The sequence below is a fragment of the Oncorhynchus keta genome, chromosome 28 (assembly GCF_023373465.1).
Source record: "Oncorhynchus keta strain PuntledgeMale-10-30-2019 chromosome 28, Oket_V2, whole genome shotgun sequence".
Classification (NCBI taxonomy): Eukaryota; Metazoa; Chordata; class Actinopteri; order Salmoniformes; family Salmonidae; genus Oncorhynchus; species Oncorhynchus keta.
In genome coordinates this window covers 67,189,936-67,211,891 of record NC_068448.1, presented here as the reverse complement: position 1 = coordinate 67,211,891, position 21,956 = coordinate 67,189,936, and the positions used below count along the sequence as shown (strand labels likewise).

The window sequence follows — 21,956 nt, the reverse complement described above, 5'->3', positions numbered from 1 at the left end:
TAGCCAAAGCCGACATTTGAGAAAAAATACCTAAACCCCACCTCAAACTAGTATCTCAAACAGACCATTTCAAAAAGACTTTCTATTTCCTCCTAGAGGATGATGTCATCATTCTGTCTACTTGCATCAATATTTTTTATTTATGACTGGTATACGCCCACACCATTAATTATGTTGTTTGGGAACACCCGCACCATTAATTATGTTGTTGGGGAACACCCACACCATTAATTATGTTGTTGGGGAACACCCACACCATTAAGTATGTTGTTGGGGAACACCCACACCATTAATTATGTTGTTGGGGAACACCCACACCATTAATTATGTTGTTGGGGAACACCCACACCATTAATTATGTTGTTGGGCAACACCTTAATTATGTTGTTGGGAACACACCATTAATTATGTTGTTGGGGAACACCCACACAATTAATTATGTTGTTGAGGAACACCCACACCATTAATTATGTTGTTGGGGAATACCCACACCCTTAATTATGTTGTTGGGGAACACCCACACCATTAATTATGTTGTTGGGGAACACCCACACCATTCATTATGCTGTTGGGGAACACCCACACCATTAATTATGCTGTTGGGGAACACCCACACCATTAATTATGTTGTTGGGGAACACCCACACCATTAATTATGTTGTTGGGGAACACCCACACCATTAATTATGTTGTTGGGGAACACCCACACCATTAATTATGTTGTTGGGGAACACCCACACCATTAATTATGTTGTTGGGGAACACCCACACCATTAATTATGTTGTTGGGGAACACCCACACCATTAATTATGTTGTTGGGGAACACCCACACCATTAATTATGTTGTTGGGGAACACCCACACCATTAAGTATGTTGTTGGGGAACACCCACACCATTAATTATGTTGTTGGGGAACACCCACACCATTAATTATGTTGTTGGGGAACACCCACACCATTAATTATGTTGTTGGGGAACACCCACACCATTCATTATGCTGTTGGGGAACACCCACACCATTAATTATGTTGTTGGGGAACACCCACACCATTCCAACACAGAAAAGCTGCTTTTTAACATGTTTAATTTAACATTTTGGAAGGAAAACTATTAAACTCTTACTGTCATTAATCATAGGTCGTAGGACAGTTAGGTTTTTTTAAAAGATAGTTCGACACACACACATGGGGGATACGCACAACACTATCTTTTATTGATTTATTTCTGTTTACCCAAAAAAAGGTTTTTATGTATTGCAACAACAATACCAATATTACACATCAATACAGGGACATTCATGTGAATACAATGAACAAAAATGAAATAATGGAACACCAGGCGACCAGGCAATGAAACATTATTAACAGACATTCAGAGACATAGCTTCTAATCATTTTTTCCAACTTTTTAAGTTTCACACATTTGAGGGATTTATAAAATTGCAATAGTTCAATGAAAAAAAACTACAAAATAAGGATTTTAAAAAATATATATATTTGGCAAAAAGAATAATAATGTTAATAAAATAGTTATGATCAGAATTACAAGGATAAGCATAATGTCATTTTGGAGATTTTATACACAACCATTCATGAATTTCAATCTATAGTTTACTAGAATGATAGCAAATAAATGAAATGAAAAAAATGGGGGAAAAGATTAAATGAAAAAAATAAATGCTCTCTAGATTCTGAATCAGAAGAACAAAAAATAATGAGTTTTGTCAAAATGTAATCTTTTATGCAAGAAATCATTAACAGGGTAGGTGGAAGTATATATTTAAAAATGAGTTTCTTTAACTTTTGGGATAACTGGACAAGTAAGGTAAAAGGTAGTCACTTTTGATCATAGCATGTGTTGATCACTTCCGTATTAATATATTTCATTATAATCACCAAAAATGACTTCATTAACTGCCAATCGTATCCACTTATTGTTGCATTTTTATCCAAAAGATTCAACTCATGAATTTGTAAACTTGGAAAAGGGGGAACAACCTCATAATATAACCAAGTGTTTTTAATAAGTCTATTACATTTTTCTTCCGTCGAAGGAGAGTCGGACCAAAATGCAGCGTGGTTAGTTCGATACATCTTTAATGAAGAAAAAAACACAAATAATACAAAAACAACAAACGGAAATGTGAAAACCTATACAGCCTATCTGGTGACAACTAACACAGAGACAGGAACAATCACCCACGAAACACTCAAAGAATATGGCTGCCTAAATATGGTTCCCAATCAGAGACAACGAAAATCACCTGCCTCTGATTAAGAGCCGCCTCAGGCAACCATAGACTTTCCTAGACAACCCTACTCAGCCACAAGCTCAATACCCACTAAAACCCCAATACAAAAACACACCACAAAATAAACCCATGTCACACCCTGGCCTGACCAAATAAATAAAGAAAACACAAAATACTAAGACCAAGGCGTGACAAAGTCAAAGTAAAGGAAGTGGAATTGCTTTGCAAACCTTAATATATATTTACCAAAAATACAGATCCCTTGTAACTTCTCAGACTCAAAATACTGCTAGTAAATCTGTGCCTAAAATAAATAAAAGAGGGGAGATTGGACAACCCTGTCTAATTCCTCTAGGAATAGAGAAACAAGGGGATGTGCCATTACTCATAGCCACAGAACTGCTAATATCATTATATATAATATATTATCACTTTACAGAAATTCTCCCCAAACCCAAAAGAGTGTTCTAAAGCGTCAAAAGCCTAAAAAATAAATTAAAAAAACAATATAAAGCCGTCAACTTCTTTGAACTCACTGTAATCTAATATCTAAAACTCCTTCCTTTAATGAAGGCTGATTGAGTTTCACTGATTATATACAGTTGAAGTCAAAAGTTTACATACACTTAGGTTGGAGTCATTAAAACTCGTTATTCAACCACTCCACAAATTTCTTGTTAACAAACTATAGTTTTGGCAAAACTTTTTTTCTTCCAACAATTGTTTACAGACAGATTATTTCACTTATAATTGACTGTATCAAAATTCCAGTGGGTCAGAAGTTTACATACACTAATTTGACAGTGCCTTTAAACAGCTTGTAACATGCCTGAAAATGATGTCATGGCGTTAGAAGCTTCTGATAGGCTTATTGATATTATTTGAGTCGATTGGAGATGTACCTGTGGATGTATTTCAAGGCCTACCTTCAAACTCAATGCCTCTTACTTGGCATCATGGGAAAATCAAAAGAAATCAGCCAAAACCTCAGAAAAATATTTCTAGACCTCCACAAGTCTGGTTCATCCTTGGGAGCAATTTCACAGATGAACGTGGTACACGTGGTACACGTTCATCTGTACAAACAATAGTATGCAAGTATAAACACCATGGGACCACGCAGCCGTCATACCGCTCAGGAAGGAGGCACATTCTGTCTCCTAGAGATGAACACACTTTGGTGTGTGCAAAAAGTGCAAATCAATCCCAGAACAACAGCAAAGGACATTGTGAAGATGCTGGAGGAAACAGGTACAAAAGTATCTATATCCACAGTAAAAACTAGTCCTATATCGACATAACCTGAAAGGCCGCTCAGCAAGGAAGAAGCCACTGCTCCAAAACTGCCATAAAAAAAGCCACACTACGTTTTGCAACTGCACATGGGGACAAAGATCGTACTTTTTGGAGAAATGTCCTCTGGTCTGAAAAAGTGTGTGCGAGCAAGGTGGCCTACAAACCTGACTCAGTTACACCAGCTCTGTTAGGAGGAATGTGTCAAAATTAATCAAACTTATTGTGGGAGACCCGAAACGTTTGAACAAAGTTAATCAATTTAAAGGCAATGCTACCAAATCCTAATTGAGTGTATGTAAACTTCTGACCCACTGGGAATGTGATGAAAGAAATAAAAGCTGAAATAAATCATTTTCTCTACTATTATTCTGATATTTCACATTCTTAAAATAAAGTGGTGATCCTAACTGACCTAAGACAGGGAATTTTTACTAGAATTAAATGTCAGGAATTGTGAGTTTAAATGTATTTGGCTAAGGTGTATGTAAACTTCCGACTTCAACTGTATATCATCAAGGCCTTTTTTCAGCCTATTGGCATAGACATGGGCTAGTAACTTATAGTCAGTTGCCAACAACGTGATTGGTCTCCAATTGTCCAGGTAAAGAGAGCCCTTCATTGGTTTGGGTATAATAACTATTAGTTCTTGTCTCAAAGAAGATGGTAAGATAGCATTAGCAAAACCCTCTTTGTAAACCGAAAGCAATAACTATCTAATATCAAGCCAAAAATGTTGATAGAATTCAGGAGTCAGGCCATCTGGTCCAGGAGATTTACCTTTGGGCATTTGTTTAATGGCTTGGTCCAACTCAGTAATATATATCAGAATCACTGCGTTTCTTAAACCTTACTTCTACAGGCCAACATAGTTATTAACTGAATCAAAAAAGGAATCTAAGTCGCTTTCTGAAAGATGAGCTTGATATAGTGAACTGTAGAAAGAGTGTATTTCCTTATTAATCACTTCAAGATCATCAGATATAGTGTAATTTACATACATTGATGTAATACTATTCCTAGTCTGCCTACTCTTCTCCAAATTAAAGAAATAAGATGTGGGGGGGTTTCTCACCTGTTTCCAATCGATTTAGCCTTTGAACGGATGAAGGTCCTGTGCCTTATACAACACTCCTATCAGTCTCTGTCCTTGAGCAATGGGCGCTGACAGATGAGTAGGTCCTCCTGGTATTGAGCTGTTGCTGTCTCGTCCTCCCGTGGGGGGTTTGAACAAACAGTACGCGTCTCGGAGTCTGGCCCGTTAGAGAGCAGCGCTCCCCCTTTTCCACACCCCGCTCGCTGCACAGCCGCAGTCCACAGCAATGCTCCTGTAAAGCCTCTGCCCCGCTTTCCCTGCTCTCCCTCTGTGCTTCAGTAAAGACCCATCCACCCCCGGTGCAACAGTGCTGCATCTTCCTCTGATCGGGGCTCCGCACCTGCCGCCATCGTTATCAATAGCCTATAATGGAAATACAGCAAGGACGCACTTTTATCTAGCCTTACGCCGCACCACGGAGTCCAGGTAGGCATGTTAATAGTGGTGGATACATGGATGAATTAATTAATTAATGGACGGGCGGGCGGTCTATTTGAGGAAAATTGTTAATACAATGCAACCAAGGCTATTGTTAATGCAACATGGCGGGGTTTTGGGGAAAACCAAATGTGATTAAATATTATTAGGCCCAATGTTGAGACACATGAGAAGGTAAGAGAAGAGCACCACAAAGGACTAGGATGCTGAAATTGTCTGTTTTGCGTTATTCCAAGCATCTACGGGTTGTGGCGAAGAAGAGGCTATCGGGACCATTTCCTCTTGTGGTGGGGTGAGATACATGTACAATCGAATGTGTGCATAGCGCAAGCTGCATGTCTTTTAGGGTTCCTATTCCCACATTGTCTGGTTTTCAGAATTGGGCCTAATATAATTTTATGATTGGTTATGATAGTAGGCCAATTTCGAAAGACTTTATATGGAGCCTGTTGATGAGTAGTCTACACAATCTGCCACAAAACTGCTCCATACCACAATGACTATAGCAAGTATAGGCAACTGTGTATTGTTCTTTCAATTCATACCAGATAGGGCACAATACACTTCTGATTATAATCAGGCTGAGTGATCTCTTGTTACTGTATTAAAAATAAGGCATGAAATGTGGGCAGAGGGATAATGTCTAGGCTACTATAGTCCTCTTATCAAAATATGATCTTATGTGTGAGCGCTCATCTCTGTGTGGCTTCTTAAGTTTGTGTCTGTGCCACTGCGAGTCTGTGTGTGAATTTTGACATGTGTGTGTGTGTTTGGTGCATACATCAACGGGTGTGTGTGTGTGTGTGACCTCTTATAACACTAGTATATGTGTGTGTTTCCAGACAATGAGTGACGCATACAAAGCGTTGGTCACCTCCAGCTGGCTGACCCCTGACCCCACAGCCTGGTCCAGCAGCGGAGACGGATTCACGGACAACGTCACCTACTCACCTTTGGACTCCTTTCCCCCGGTGCCCCCTCTCCTGGTCAACCCCTGGGACATCTTGCTGTGCTCCTCAGGGACCCTCATCGCCTGTGAGAATGCCCTGGTGGTGCTGGTGATCTGGCAGAACCCGTCTCTCCGAGCCCCCATGTTCCTGCTGATCGGCAGCCTGGCCCTGGCTGACCTCCTGGCTGGTCTGGGCCTGGTGCTCCACTTCACCTTGGCCTACCTGCTGAGGTCTGACTCAGCCCAGCTGCTGACTGTTGGTCTGGTGGTGGCCTCCTTCTCAGCCTCCGTCTTCAGCCTGCTGGCCATCACCATAGACCGTTACCTGTCACTCTACTACGCCCTGACCTACAACTCAGAGCGCACCGCCGCCTTCACCTACACCATGCTGGTCCTCCTCTGGGGCCTGTCTCTCTGCCTGGGCCTACTTCCCATCACGGGGGTGAACTGCCTGGCGGAGGAGTCGACATGCAGCGTGGTGCGCCCGCTGACTAAGAACAACGTGGTGGTGCTGTCCGTATCCTTCCTCCTGCTGTTCGGCCTCATGCTGCAGCTGTACGTGCAGATCTGTAAGATCGTCATGCACCACGCCCACCAGATCGCCTTGCAGCATCACTTCCTGTCCACCTCGCCCCACTACGTCACCACCAGGAAGGGCGTGTCCACACTGGCCATCATCCTGGGAACGTTCGCCGCCTGCTGGATGCCCTTCACCGTCTACTCCCTCGTCGCCGACTACACGTACCCACCTCTCTACACCTACGCCACCCTGGTGCCCGCCACCTACAACTCAGTCATCAACCCAGTGATCTACGCCTTCAGGAACCAGGAGATCCAGCAGGCTCTGTGGCTGGTCTGTTGTGGCTGTATACCGGCCAGGGTGACCCACAGGGCACGGACCCCCAGCCACGTCTGACACAGACCCAGGCCCTGGGAGGGAAGGAGAGAGGTGCCCTGGGCAGAGGAAGGCAGGCAGGGCTCATGCTGAGTCTACTGCATGGCTCTGTGTCTCCATGGCTGGGCTGTATCCAGTGAAGGATGGAGGCAGCAGCAGGAGAAGGGGAGTTGGAGGGATAAGTAGAGGCAGAGACATACAGTATATATCTTTGAGTATAGGGTGGAGGATTTGGTACAAAAGTGTACTGTATGCCTACTGTACCTCTGACCTTCTCTATCTCGGTCTTCCCCGTTTAAATATAAAACAACATCACATGATCTGACCGCTGCCACCATAGGTGTACCATCCCCCCTCCACACCTTCACCCCACCGTTGGGTTTACGTGCCACGAGGTGTTCTGCAGATGACTGGGAAAGGATGGTCGCATGGCGCTGCAGCAAATGTAGATTACATCGTTTTAGCCGCTTTTAATGATGCGCGCTTTTTTTCCTCCATAAAAGGATTGAGAGATTATTCTAGACTGTTTAAACTTGTCCCACAAGTTAAAAAGCTCGCGTGTGTGAAAAAAGGCAATGTATGTGTCCCATGGACAGAGGGGGAGAGCGAGAGGAGTAGTGGAGGCAGTGATGAGCAAAAGGGGGCGATGATCAAGATGCAGACGTTTCCCTACAACGAAGCCGGGCTGCGGCTAGAGCATCTCATCTCGCTGCTGCACTCTGAACGTGCTTTGAAAGCTAAACAACCGCGAGAGGCTAAAAATAGCCCCGGCGCTCTGTGATCCGCGCGCCCTGCGTCCTCCGCAGACACCGAGTAAAGAAACCACGCCGAGGAGGAGGAGAGCGGGCGCTTATCTTCCCTTCCATCCATCTTTCAATCTCCATCTCTCCCCATTTCACGTGTGAGAATGTATTATGATGTTCTGTTTGCTCTACATCCCGAGGTGACACCAGCCTCCAGAAGATAAGTACCCTTATTGCCCTACACCTTGCGCGTGCCAAATGCCCTTAGATTATGATTAGACCTATGGGTTTGATCTTTTTATCTCCGTTTTATCCAGTCGCTTCTTCATTCATAAACAGCCCAATTCTCATAACTAACTCATTCTGTATTTTATGCGAGTTAAGTAGGCTGACTTTTCTTGAAAGTAGAGGAGAGTGAAATGTTCCCTCTGCAGATCAAGCAGACAGTTAGACCGGCTGGGAGCTGTTGAAACTGAATGTATTGTGGGATCCTCGCTATATGAGCCAAGTTACAATTACCACCAAGCATGTTAACCATATTGGCACTATGTGTGGGGTGTTTGCGTTTTACGCCAGATACCCGGGTTTGCTTTCAGCTTCCTCTTTTTGGTACACTGTTGTCAGAAGTGGGATGGCGGCCGTGGGGCCATCGGACTACACAGCCCGAGGTGTATGAAGCATAGGACTTTAATGAATACAATTTCCCTTGATATTGCAAACAGGTCTCAGACCATTGTGTATTATTCTATATGTAAATCCAAGATACTCCATTTTGTGTGATATGTTATGATTGGTTACATAAGACAGCCTTAACTCAAGGACTGCAAGTTTGATATCATCACTGACACCTTCAGCATTTTAGCTAATTGGCAACTTTTCAACTACTTACTACTTTTTAGCTCATTTCCAACTACTTAGCATGTTAGCTAACCCATCACCTAATCCTAACCATAGCACTTTTAGTTAACCCTAACCTTAACCCTTTAACCTAACTCCTAAACTTAACCACTATCCTAGCTAGAATTAGGAACATATCATACATTTAGCAAATTTGTGACATATTGTACATTTGCAACTTCGTAACATATTGTACGTTTTCCATCTTCGTAACATATTATACGAAATGGGGATGGACATCCACAAAGTAATCGAGTGTTGATTACCAATCATCTATGTGATAGACCATGGTACAATAAGTGTATTTATTTTAAATGTTTTAATCTTTGTATAACAAGAAAGGAGGAGAGCAGTGACACGTCTTATTCTTCCAGCTATGGATGTCTCCTGCCTCTTGGATCCACTTCCTTACTGTGGCTGACAGAAGCCAGTCAACACCACCCCCTGATTTAGAGCGGTTGGGATAAATACAGAAGACACCTTTCGGTTGAAGGAATTCAGACTAGGTATCACCTTCCCTTGACCAGCGGTGTGGACGTCATGCTTGCTGCTTGCCTAGCGAGTACCAACAACTTCCTTCTGATTCAGCTCATAATGAGGCTTGAACCCAGGACCTCTGCCTTGCTAGCACACGTGACTACCCTCCTTGACAACTGTTTGAGCTATCGGAAAACATCTAAGCCGATAGCTCAATTTCAAGATAGCTGTGGAGTGAGCTGACGGGTACATCCTTAATACATTCCCCCCTTCTAAACTCGCTTCATAGCTAACAACCCGGCCTTGGAGCTGAGCCCAACTGCGGATCACGGCACCACTGTTATGGACCTCGTGCTGCTTGCCTAGCAAGTACCACTTCCTCCTGATTCGGCTCACACCGGGGCGCAAACCCAAGACTTCTGCTTTGCTAGCACATATGACCGCCACCGTCTTTGACACCATGCCAGCCATTTGAGCTATCAGAATATATCTAATTCGATAGCACCATCAGCGACATTTCAAGCTAGCTGTGGAGTGATCTTATGGTTGTTCTTAATGCTGTTACAGCATCGCCCTTCACACATTGCTTGTTGATGAGGGTCAATGGGCCCTAGGTCCTCATTCTGCCCTGTCATATCAGCCAGCAGCAACAACTAAGTGTTAGTTACTTCATGGACCAATCGCAATACTCTGTCAGCAATAAGCAATGATGTGTATAAGCCCTGGGTGACTAACAGGAGGTGTTGTATTGAAGCCACCTCGCAGTCATCTTGGTACTCCTCCAGTGTAAAACATATTTAGGAAGACATAGAAATGCATTTATTAATGTCTACATTAGTGTCTAATAAGTTTATTATATTACAGACACCTTCATGCATACTTTAATATAAACATAAAATATTAAAAAATCTTTAAAGTATTTTTTTATTACTCATGTTACAGTCCCCTCTATGACAAAACAAATACTTAAATGCATGTAATTTTGTCCTTGAAACATGTAATTGAAAGAATTCTGTAGAATTCCATTAATTTCTATGGAGGACTGCTGCTACTGGGGAGGGCCAATATGGCCGACCGGTGGCTTCAAAGCCTCTCAATGGCCAATACATAGCATCCGCAATCCAGGGTTTATAAACATCATTGGCAATAACAGCCTCTTCCCAGCAGCATGACCACCTCCAGCATGATGATATACAAGGACAACGAACAACAGCCCTTATCTACGATGCCAAGCAGAGTCCTTATACGACCAGGCCGAAAAGGACTCTGAACTTCCCCAATACTTGTGCCGTGTGTGATTTCTCCAAATGGGAAATTAGATCTTGACTTGTGTGTTTTGTTTTTGAAAATGTGAATGGGACAGGAGACTGACTGCCACCGTCCAGTATTCTGTCATCACTCATTACAATGTCACTGCCTCCTTTGATCTGAATCTACTGCTGTATTCTCTGGCTATGGTCGTCTTCAATATCTTACACTGAATGAAACCCGGACTCTGTGAGAAAATATCTCACCGGTTTTCAGTTGCATCTGCCTTTGTGAACATATTAAGTGTCTGTGATTAAGGAAAATCTTTCTGTGCATTTGAGTTGCATGGCCTCTGAGTGTGTGCATTTGAGTATGATGTGTGTGTGTGTGTTTGTGACCAGAAGCACAGACCTACTGTATAGCTGTCTCCATGGGGACAGTAGATCTGAGGTTTTACTTTCTGCGTGACCTTTTCACCTCAGGGGAAATGGCTGCCATTATTCCCATCATTCTGAGAGAAGTGGCCTCATCACACACATTCCACCAGAGGAATGACGTAGAGAAGGATAGTTCCTGATATGTTGAACTGAATAGTGGAGGTATGCAGCGGCTGACCCTGAGCAGTAGTGTGGCGTAAAGGCAATGACGTCACGTGACTGATGGAATAAGAGCTCCTGTCATAGAGCCTGGTATCACAAGTTCTTGTGGCTCTTCACAGACCTACAAAGCCAAGAAGACATGTCCTTTACCTTTGATGAATAATCTATTTTGTTATATTTAGTGAAAGTTTCTATATTTTTTTCTAGCGTTGACACGCCTGAATTCTGATTTATCTAAAGTATCTTGTATTTTAATGCGCTGTAGAGCCTCTTCTGAATGTATTGGTAAATATACATTGTTCATTTAATGTGGCAGCCTGTTGACCAATTAGATTCTGTAGATATAGCATCATATCTTTTTATAGGGGTGTTATGACATCACGTATGGTGCTACCTACGCCAGGGTCCAAGGGGGGCTCAGATGCACCAATTTTGAGTGACATCACATTTCACTCCCAATTACTGTTTTCTAAAGCCTGTTTACATTTCAATCCCTAGCCCCTTCCCCCAATCCCTCCCCCTTCTTTAGGCACATCTGCAAAGTCTGGAGAGGTGAAAGCAGCATGTCTTACACTTTACTTAGCCTATTGGAGGGCTAGGTGGAGCTGTCGCAGTACTTTCACCTATCAAAAATCTTGAGGATGTGCCGGACCAATGAGCTAAGGGCTAGGGACAGAAATGAAACCGTGCTTCCCTTATTTTTTTAATGTTCTCTCATGTACAGTAATGTCAATCGTTCAAGGCTCTAGGTGAGCTTTCGTAGTTGGGATAGGTGCAAACAAGGGCTTCACATTCTTGAGTAGACAAAGAAACCACTGGTGTGTGGATATGGTACTTTACTGTTTGGATAGCATATTTACTTCATGTTCAAGTATTGTGCAGTGTAATCGCACAGAAAAGTGTCATTTTGATTGTACAGAGGAATGAACTTTCATGTGGTTGGAGGAGTTTCTAGTGTTACCGGTGGGGTTTCAAGAGCTGTAGGTGAATTATGTGGTTTGGTACTACGATCCAGAGCTAAATTACAAGTCTTTTAACTCCTCAATGGCTGAGAATGGGGAGGGATGCTACAGTAACAGCATCTTGTGTAGACTCATGCGTTGTTTTAAATGTGAAATGCACTTTATGTTGTTGGACAAAAAAATGGCACAACAAATTAAGTATCTGCAAAATGAAAACTATAAATGATAATCAACATGCACTAACTGAGATATTGTAAGACGTGTGAACGTGGTGTGTATTTTTTCAAGGTGTTAGATGTACATTTTTGTTGCTTTGGTTAGTTTACCGAATTGAGAGATGTTGTTCATTTTGTATTAAAATAATGTGCTGTGCATTAAAAACACAAGCCTGTGTTGGTTTGTTTTGTTCACTCTGAATCCACTGGCTCTGCTCCCATGGTGGCTTCCTTCTAAACTGTACTGTTACCATGGAAACTGCTGTGTCACCATCAGGACCATGTTGTCTCCTGACAACGGTACGCCAGTAAAAGAATCGCAGACAACATTGTGAATATCCATTTTCACATTTGTTCTCAAGGTCAGAGTTCAAAGGTTACAGATTTGACAAAAAATAAACATGACAACCCTAAACCCAATCCAATCTATTTTTCAGCTTCCAAATCTTTGCTAGACATCACTAAGCGATCATAGTCTCAGATGTTATTCATTAAGCTACCTTTCACTCATATCTCTTTGATCTCCAATCAGACGCTCTTACCACACACTCCAGCTCCGTTTCAATATCCATTCTTGAGTACCACTTAGGAAGATGCCCAGTCAATAGTCTACATCAGTCACATATATAGAGTTAGGCCAGGTTTTACCACAGCCACCATGTTAGCACCCATATAGAACTTTATTAATGAATAGTTGTGATGTACCAAAACGAGAGCGCCTCTGACAGTTGAGATGAAATGACCCACTGTAATCAAGCAAAACAGAGCAGTGAATTTAACAGATATTTTTATTGATTAGCATTGGGGATAATGTGTATTCAAGTCAACAGATTGCACATCTGCTTTCACTGTGAAAACTATCAACAGTAAACAGCACAACGTGGAAGCTTTAATTATCACTTAGAAATGGCTATTGAGGAGAAAGTGGCGCTCCATGGATGTTCAGAGAGAACCCGCATTGGTCTAACTCTCAACATATATCTGGTCTACATTGTTAGTGCGGTTGATGGAATACAGCCTCACTCTCAGGTGTTGTTCAGAAGGAACAGTTGGGAAACGCTTTAAAAACATTGTCTCCTATTTGTTCCTCCTGAACGCTACCCTGACCACCGCAGTCCACTCTGACTTCTCTTCCTCCAGTTGCTATAATCTACACATTAAAAGCTTGTCGCTTCCCAGATTAACTATTAATAAGTGTTTGAGTAAAAACATTAGAAAAGACAAGTAGATTTTCTGTCCAAGGAGAGGTTGCTATTTCTCCAAGTGACGCCCTTAAGATAGTTACCATACATGAGATAAGTCCCCATTCGTGGGGTTCCAACACATACAGGGCTTTACTAGTGTTATTATGGATAACATATTATACAGAGACACTGTGGTCTCCTGGGGTGTATTCAAGATGCCCAGAGCGTTGCATGACAATTCTTATATGTTAATGTAATAGTTTTGAATTGAACGTTGGTTTGCAGTTAGTGTCTGTATAGCAGCTGAACATGACACTATGCATCTTGAATTCAACCCTAGCGTTCCAGTTGGGAATCCTTCAGCAGCTGATGCAGGAGCCTGATCTCCCAGCAGTGCTACCTGTGACCAAGGATCACCCAGCTTATATACTGTACAAACATACCTACGACACGAGGGAGTGTATGAGTCTGTATATGTGAATGTTAGCTTATGTTCATGTGTTCGTACACATACCTTTTAGTGGTTCTTAGTTTGTGGATGTGAACGTGCACGTGTATGTGCTTTTCAGCTTTTGAGTGAGTGTGTGTGTGTGTGAGTGTGTGTGTGTGAGTGTGTGTGTGAGTGTGTGTGTGTGAGTGTGTGTGTGAGTGTGTGTGTGAGTGTGTGTGTGTGAGTGTGTGTGTTAGTCAGACCAGTCGTTCTCCTCCAACTCGGAGTCGTCCTCGGAGTCAGAGTACTCAACGGCGATGCGTCTGGACAGGATGGTGGCCACATCGTTCCCTACAGGCTCCCTCTTTTCCTGCTGCTCCTGCTGCTCCTGTCCCTTTTTCAACTGGATACCTACAGCCAGGGAGAGAGACCGATAGACACACTTCAACTAGATACCTACAGCCAGGGAGAGAGACCGATAGATACACTTCAACTAGATACCTACAGCCAGGGAGAGAGACCGATAGACACACTTCAACTAGATACCTACAGCCAGGGAGAGAGACCGATAGATACACTTCAACTGGATACCTACAGCCAGGGAGAGAGACCGATAGACACACTTCAACTAGATACCTACAGCCAGGGAGAGAGACCGATAGACACACTTCAACTAGATACCTACAGCCAGGGAGAGAGACCGATAGACACACTTCAACTAGATACCTACAGCCAGGGAGAGAGACCGATAGACACACTTCAACTAGATACCTACAGCCAGGGAGAGAGACCGATAGATACACTTCAACTAGATACCTACAGCCAGGGAGAGAGACCGATAGATACACTTCAACTAGATACCTACAGCCAGGGAGGAGAGAGATCTAGATACAGCCAGGAGAGAGAGATACACTTCAACTAGATACCTACAGCCAGGGAGAGAGACCGATAGATACACTTCAACTGGATACCTACAGCCAGGGAGAGAGACCGATAGATACACTTCAACTAGATACCTACAGCCAGGGAGAGAGACCGATAGACACACTTCAACTAGATACCTACAGCCAGGGAGAGAGACCGATAGACACACTTCAACTAGATACCTACAGCCAGGGAGAGAGACCGATAGACACACTTCAACTAGATACCTACAGCCAGGGAGAGAGACCGATAGATACACTTCAACTAGATACCTACAGCCAGGGAGAGAGACCGATAGATACACTTCAACTAGATACCTACAGCCAGGGAGAGAGATCGATAGATACACTTCAACTAGATACCTACAGCCAGGGAGAGAGACCGATAGATACACTTCAACTGGATACCTACAGCCAGGGAGAGAGACCGATAGATACACTTCAACTAGATACCTACAGCCAGGGAGAGAGACAGTTAGACACACTTCAACTAGATACCTACAGCCATGGAGAGAGACCGATAGATACACTTCAACTAGATACCTACAGCCATGGAGAGAGACCGATAGACACACTTCAACTAGATACCTACAGCCATGGAGAGAGACCGATAGATACACTTCAACTAGATACCTACAGCCAGGGAGAGAGACCGATAGATACACTTCAACTAGATACCTACAGCCAGGGAGAGAGACCGATAGATACACTTCAACTGGATACCTACAGCCAGGGAGAGAGACCGATAGATACACTTCAACTAGATACCTACAGCCAGGGAGAGAGACCGATAGATACACTTCAACTAGATACCCACAGCCAGGGAGAGAGACCGATAGATACACTTCAACTGGATACCTACAGCCAGGGAGAGAGACAGTTAGACACACTTCAACTAGATACCTACAGCCAGGGAGAGAGACCGATAGATACACTTCAACTAGATACCTACAGCCAGGGAGAGAGACCGATAGATACACTTCAACTGGATACCTACAACCAGGGAGAGAGACCGATAGATACACTTCAACTAGATACCTACAGCCAGGGAGAGAGACCGATAGATACACTTCAACTAGATACCTACAGCCAGGGAGAGAGACCGATAGATACACTTCAACTAGATACCTACAGCCAGGGAGAGAGACCGATAGATACACTTCAACTAGATACCTACAGCCAGGGAGAGAGACCGATAGATACACTTCAACTAGATACCTACAGCCAGGGAGAGAGACCGATAGATACACTTCAACTGGATACCTACAGCCAGGGAGAGAGACCGATAGATACACTTCAACTAGATACCTACAGCCAGGGAGAGAGAGCCAGGGAGAGAGACCGATAGATACACTTCAACTAGATACCTACAGCCAGGGAGAGAGACCGATAGATACACTTCAACTAGATACCTACAGCCAGGGAGAGAGACCGATAGATACACTTCAACTAGATACCTACAGCCAGGGAGAGAGACCGATAGATACACTTCAACTAGATACCTACAGCCAGGGAGAGAGACCGATAGATACACTTCAACTAGATACCTACAGCCAGGGAGAGAGACCGATAGATACACTTCAACTAGATACCTACAGCCAGGGAGAGAGACCGATAGATACACTTCAACTAGATACCTACAGCCAGGGAGAGAGACCGATAGATACACTTCAACTGGATACCTACAGCCAGGGAGAGAGACAGTTAGACACACTTCAACTAGATACCTACAGCCAGGGAGAGAGACAGTTAGACACAGTCAGCAAGCCAGTCAGTCAGTAAGCCAGTCAGTCAGAAAAGGCATGGCCCGGGGCCCCGGTTGAGCTCAGTTTGCTAATTTTTGGCCATTCCATTGGTCCCAAAGTGAAATATCCACCCACCCGGGGCACTAGGCGATGCAAAATCAGCCCCCAGTCAAGTTAGTCAGACACAGACAGACTGAATACCCCTGCCACAGAGACACACAGGGTTAGATACAGATAGGCAGTCTTACCCATGCGTATGGCAGCCAGCAGATCACTACGAGCATCATTAACAGGTTGGGCAATGTGGGGCACGGAGGACATCTTGGGAGTGGTAGAGTAGGAGGAGCCTGGAGGAGGGGGCGGAGGTATAGGGGGAGGTGGAGCCACCAGAGACCCAGTGAGTGGTGGTGGGGTCGGGGCATAGCCACCGGCTGATCCCACTGGTCCTGGAGGAGGAAGTGGTCCTCCGGGGGGCGTGGCAAAGGCAGATTGTGCTGATGGCATGAGAGGAGTGGGAGGAGGACCGTTTCCATATCCCTCCATCATACTGAAAGAGAGCGGGAGAGAAGGTAGAGAGGAAGAGAGGGAGAGAGCGAGAAAAAGAAAGAAAGAGAAGAGAGGAGAGAAGGGACAAAGTGAGACCGTGGGCATGAAGCATTATACTGTATTAATCATCATAACCATTTCAGAAATCAAAAGTATCTTGTCTATCTGCCTCTCCATAAAAACATCTCAGTTATAGCGATGTCACACTAAACATCCCCTGACAGCTGAAGAAGAATGAATAACAGGATGCCATTATTTTCACAGAGTTTATAGGGTTAGTCGTGCCAAGACCAAGGCAGTTGAGTGTACCAGGGCTGTACTCGGTTTGTATGGGTGACAGTATAACCCTAAAGATTAGTCCCAGAGAGAATTAAGCTTGTTGTTCGTCATCAGATCAGATTTCCCCTGACACAAGACTCAACCAAACCCTAGAGTGACAACAAAAGAGCGCACATGGATTTGTCTGTGTGCACGTTTTAATGTTTATTTGAGTGTGCATTTACACATGTCTGTCTGTCTGCCAGGGTGTTTATGTATGCGTGTGTCTGTGCACTTGCTGACCTGTAGTCCACAGGGGGCAGAGATCCGTTCATGTTCTCAGTGGGTGGAGGAGGGGGTGGAGCATCGTGGGGGCGACCCAGGGTGGCTCCCCTATAGTCCTTGTCCAGAGTGGCATGTCCCTGGGCAGCCAGCTGAGCAGCCAGGAGACTCGGGGGTGGGCCGGAGTATGTGTAGGCGTGACCAGCATGGTTGGTTGAGTTAGGGTAGTGGTGGTGGTCCATGTGATCAGGCCCAAGACCCCTAGGAGAGAGAAAAGGTTACAGCATGGCCAGCAGGGGGAGTAAGAGGGCTAAATTCTCCCTGAACAGCAGAGGGAGACTAAACTAGCACAGCACTGGGGTAACACCTTAAGTGGGTAATAATCTATACAGAAAAGTAATTACTCCATACTTCTTTACATTTCATACATTATGTTATAAATGCAAATGTGTTCATGTGTAAACTTTTCATTGAACTTATCTCATATGTATGTACGTGTGTGATGACTGACCTCATCTCAGGGGACAGTGATCCCTCGGAGGTGGGCCCCTGGTGGAGCGAGTGTGTGTGGCGGTGGTCAGGCCTCAGCTCCTTATCCAGGGCCAACATATTCCACTCCTGGCGACGGTTCCGAGCCTTACGCACCTTCTTCACCTCCCTCTGCAACGTCCCATCCACACAACGCTTCTGCTCCTGGGAGGAGACACATATTACTGGAGACGGAGGAGGAAGAGATACAATGAAAGAAAGATAGATAACTTTAGACTTTACTTTGTTCTTCCTCTTCTCCTTCCTCTTGTCCTCTGTGTCCTGCAGCATTGTTTCTCTCCATAGGTTGAAGAAGTAGGAGGGGTCAGTGTAGAACTTCAGCCCCTCCTTGTGGTCATCCCTACAGGGCAAACACGGCTCAGGGTTTATGGGAAATGAAGTCCACAACATTCCATTATGAGACTCTGGGTTTATGCCACAGGAGGTTGGTGGCACCTTAATTTGGGATAACGGGCTCGTGGTAATGACTGGAACAGAATCAGTGGAATGGTGTCAGATACATCAAACACATGGTTTGAAGGTGTTGATGCCATTCCATTTGCTCTGTTCCGGACATTATTATGACACGTCCTCCCCCCAGCAGCCTCCTGTGGTACACACTGCCCTGGGTAGTAGAGAGGTTAGACAGATCTGGTGAGGTATTTGACTCTGGGTTTACACTGCCCTGGGTAGTAGAGAGGTTAGACAGATCTGGTGAGGTATTTGACTCTGGGTTTACACTGCCCTGGGTAGTAGAGAGGTTAGACAGATCTGGTGAGGTATTTGACTCTGGGTTTACACTGCCCTGGGTAGTAGAGAGGTTAGACAGATCTGGTGAGGTATTTGACTCTGGGTTTACACTGCCCTGGGTAGTAGAGAGGTTAGACAGATCATAGAAAGGGAGGGGGAGATAAACCACCTATATTTGGAGAGGATGTTGAGCGGTGGAGGTTTATCACTCAGGTTGTACATCTCCTTGACAGGGATGGGCACGCTCCTCGTGGACACCACCTGCTGGTCCTGGGCGGTACTACTCTTAAATGCCTTCTTCATGTTAATGTCCTGCAGAGAGACTGAGGACAGAGAGAGAGGACAAACAGGGAAAAAAGAGTGTGAGAGAACAAACAAGAGAGGCGGGAGGGAGGACAACAAGAGAGAGGTGGGAGGGAGGACAACAAGAGAGAGGCGGGAGGGAGGACAAACAAGAGAGAGGCGGGAGGGAGGACAACAAGAGAGAGGCGGGAGGGAGGACAAACAAGAGAGAGGCGGGAGGGAGAACAAACAAGAGAGAGGCGGGAGGGAGGACAAACAAGAGAGGCGGGAGGGAGGACAAACAAGAGAGGCGGGAGGGAGGACAAACAAGAGAGGCGGGAGGGAGGACAACAAGAGAGAGGCGGGAGGGAGGACAAACAAGAGAGAGGCGGGAGGGAGGACAAACAAGAGAGAGGCGGGAGGGAGGACAAACAAGAGAGAGGCGGGAGGGAGGACAAACAAGAGAGAGGCGGGAGGGAGAACAAACAAGAGAGAGGCGGGAGGGAGGACAACAAGAGAGAGGCGGGAGGGAGAACAAACAAGAGAGAGGCGGGAGGGAGAACAAACAAGAGAGAGGCGGGAGGGAGGACAACAAACAAGAGAGAGGCGGGAGGGAGGACAACAAGAGAGAGGCGGGAGGAGGACAAACAAGAGAGAGGCGGGAGGGAGGACAAACAAGAGAGAGGCGGGAGGGAGGACAAACAAGAGAGAGGCGGGAGGGAGGACAAACAAGAGAGAGGGGGGAGGGGAGGACAAACAAGAGAGAGGCGGGAGGGAGGACAAACAAGAGAGAGGCGGGAGGGAGGACAAACAAGAGAGAGGCGGGAGGGAGGACAACAAGAGAGAGGCGGGAGGGAGGACAAACAAGAGAGAGGCGGGAGGGAGGACAAACAAGAGAGAGGCGGGAGGGAGGACAAACAAGAGAGAGGCGGGAGGGAGGACAACAAGAGAGAGGCGGGAGGGAGGACAAACAAGAGAGAGGCGGGAGGGAGGACAAACAAGAGAGAGGCGGGAGGGAGGACAAACAAGAGAGAGGCGGGAGGGAGGACAACAAGAGAGAGGCGGGAGGGAGGACAAACAAGAGAGGCGGGAGGAGGACAAACAAGAGAGAGGCGGGAGGGAGGACAAACAAGAGAGAGGCGGGAGGGAGGACAAACAAGAGAGAGGCGGGAGGGAGGACAAACAAGAGAGAGGCGGGAGGGAGGACAAACAAGAGAGAGGCGGGAGGGAGGACAACAAGAGAGAGGCGGGAGGGAGGACAACAAGAGAGAGGCGGGAGGGAGGACAAACAAGAGAGAGGCGGGAGGGAGGACAAACAAGAGAGAGGCGGGAGGGAGGACAACAAGAGAGAGGCGGGAGGGAGGACAAACAAGAGAGAGGCGGGAGGGAGGACAAACAAGAGAGAGGCGGGAGGGAGGACAAACAAGAGAGAGGCGGGAGGGAGAACAAACAAGAGAGAGGCGGGAGGGAGGACAAACAAGAGAGAGGCGGGAGGGAGGACAAACAAGAGAGAGGCGGGAGGGAGGACAAACAAGAGAGAGGCGGGAGGGAGGACAAACAAGAGAGAGGCGGGAGGGAGGACAAACAAGAGAGAGGCGGGAGGGAGGACAAACAAGAGAGAAGCGGGAGGGAGGACAAACAAGAGAGAGGCGGGAGGGAGGACAAACAAGAGAGAGGCGGGAGGGAGGACAAACAAGAGAGAGGCGGGAGGGAGGACAAACAAGAGAGAGGCGGGAGGGAGGACAAACAAGAGAGAGGCGGGAGGGAGGACAAACAAGAGAGAGGCGGGAGGGAGGACAAACAAGAGAGAGGCGCGGGAGGGAGGACAAACAAGAGAGAGGCGGGAGGGAGGACAAACAAGAGAGAGGCGGGAGGGAGGACAAACAAGAGAGAGGCGGGAGGGAGGACAAACAAGAGAGAGGCGGGAGGGAGGACAAACAAGAGAGAGGCGGGAGGGAGGACAAACAAGAGAGAGGCGGGAGGAGGACAAACAAGAGAGAGGCGGGAGGGAGGACAAACAAGAGAGAGGCGGGAGGGAGGACAAACAAGAGAGAGGCGGAGGGAGGACAAACAAGAGAGAGGCGGGAGGGAGGACAAACAAGAGAGAGGCGGGAGGGAGGACAAACAAGAGAGAGGCGGGAGGGAGGACAAACAAGAGAGAGGCGGGAGGGAGGACAAACAAGAGAGAGGCGGGAGGGAGGACAAACAAGAGAGAGGCGGGAGGGAGGACAAACAAGAGAGAGGCGGGAGGGAGGACAAACAAGAGAGAGGCGGGAGGGAGGACAAACAAGAGAGAGGCGGGAGGGAGAACAAACAAGAGAGAGGCGGGAGGGAGGACAAACAAGAGAGAGGCGGGAGGAGGACAAACAAGAGAGAGGCGGGAGGGGAACAAACAAGAGAGAGGCGGGAGGGAGGACAAACAAGAGAGAGGCGGGAGGGAGGACAAACAAGAGAGGCGGGAGGGAGGACAAACAAGAGAGAGGCGGGAGGGAGGACAAACAAGAGAGAGGCGGGAGGGAGGACAAACAAGAGAGAGGCGGGAGGGAGGACAAACAAGAGAGAAGCGGGAGGGAGGACAAACAAGAGAGAGGCGGGAGGGAGGACAAACAAGAGAGAGGCGGGAGGGAGGACAAACAAGAGAGAGGCGGGAGGGAGGACAAACAAGAGAGAGGCGGGAGGGAGGACAAACAAGAGAGAGGCGGGAGGGAGGACAAACAAGAGAGAGGCGGGAGGGAGGACAAACAAGAGAGAGGCGGGAGGGAGGACAAACAAGAGAGAGGCGGGAGGGAGGACAAACAAAAAGGCGGGAGGGAGGACAAACAAGAGAGAGGCGGGAGGGAGGACAAACAAGAGAGAGGCGGGAGGGAGGACAAACAAGAGGGAGGGAGGAGGACAAACAAGAGAGAGGCGGGAGGGAGGACAAACAAGAGAGAGGCGGGAGGGAGGACAAACAAGAGAGAGGC

The 21,956-nt window shown here is 46.1% G+C and overlaps 2 protein-coding genes and 1 long non-coding RNA gene across 13 annotated transcripts in view; 1 reads left to right on the top strand and 2 right to left on the bottom strand.

Moving 5' to 3' along the window:
- The first annotated feature begins 947 nt into the window (after window positions 1–947).
- On the top strand, window positions 948–12,242 carry gpr12 (G protein-coupled receptor 12). Of its 2 annotated transcripts, none has more exons than XM_035758458.2 (3): window positions 948–5,068; window positions 5,317–5,367; window positions 5,923–12,242. In XM_035758458.2, the coding sequence occupies exon 3, from the start codon at window positions 5,926–5,928 to the stop codon at window positions 6,943–6,945; it is 1,020 nt and encodes a 339-aa protein (XP_035614351.1). In that variant the 5' UTR covers window positions 948–5,068; window positions 5,317–5,367; window positions 5,923–5,925; the 3' UTR covers window positions 6,946–12,242. The 2 variants fall into 2 exon arrangements, with proteins under 2 accessions (XP_035614351.1, XP_035614350.1); XM_035758457.2 differs by having other exon boundaries at window positions 5,317–5,372.
- A 593-nt stretch (window positions 12,243–12,835) lies between these two features.
- wasf3b (WASP family member 3b) overlaps window positions 12,836–21,956 on the bottom strand; it is a 31,461-nt gene continuing 22,340 nt past the window's right edge. For all 7 annotated transcript variants that reach the window (XM_052483705.1, XM_052483710.1, XM_052483706.1 and 4 more), the window contains 6 exons: window positions 18,881–19,034; window positions 18,205–18,322; window positions 17,945–18,126; window positions 17,455–17,694; window positions 16,596–16,894; window positions 12,836–14,090 (listed from right to left, as the gene is read on the bottom strand). In XM_052483705.1, coding sequence (XP_052339665.1) covers window positions 13,933–14,090; window positions 16,596–16,894; window positions 17,455–17,694; window positions 17,945–18,126; window positions 18,205–18,322; window positions 18,881–19,034 — 1,151 coding nt within the window. In that variant the 3' untranslated portion in view covers window positions 12,836–13,932. The remainder of the gene's footprint in view (window positions 14,091–16,595; window positions 16,895–17,454; window positions 17,695–17,944; window positions 18,127–18,204; window positions 18,323–18,880; window positions 19,035–21,956) is intronic.
- On the bottom strand, window positions 14,196–16,571 carry LOC127912877 (uncharacterized). 4 transcript variants are annotated; one of them, XR_008083857.1, is made up of 5 exons: window positions 15,970–16,571; window positions 15,821–15,910; window positions 15,281–15,370; window positions 14,606–14,695; window positions 14,235–14,270 (listed from the first exon to the last, which is right to left on the bottom strand). It is a non-coding gene; the product is annotated as an uncharacterized LOC127912877 (long non-coding RNA). The 4 variants fall into 4 exon arrangements; XR_008083856.1 differs by lacking the exon at window positions 14,606–14,695 and having other exon boundaries at window positions 14,196–14,315; XR_008083858.1 differs by lacking the exon at window positions 15,281–15,370.

Bases quoted from the DNA above. Each gene is read 5' to 3' on its own strand.
- gpr12 (XM_035758458.2), top strand. From the start codon at position 5,926: ATGAGTGACGCATACAAAGCGTTGGTCACCTCCAGCTGGCTGACCCCT.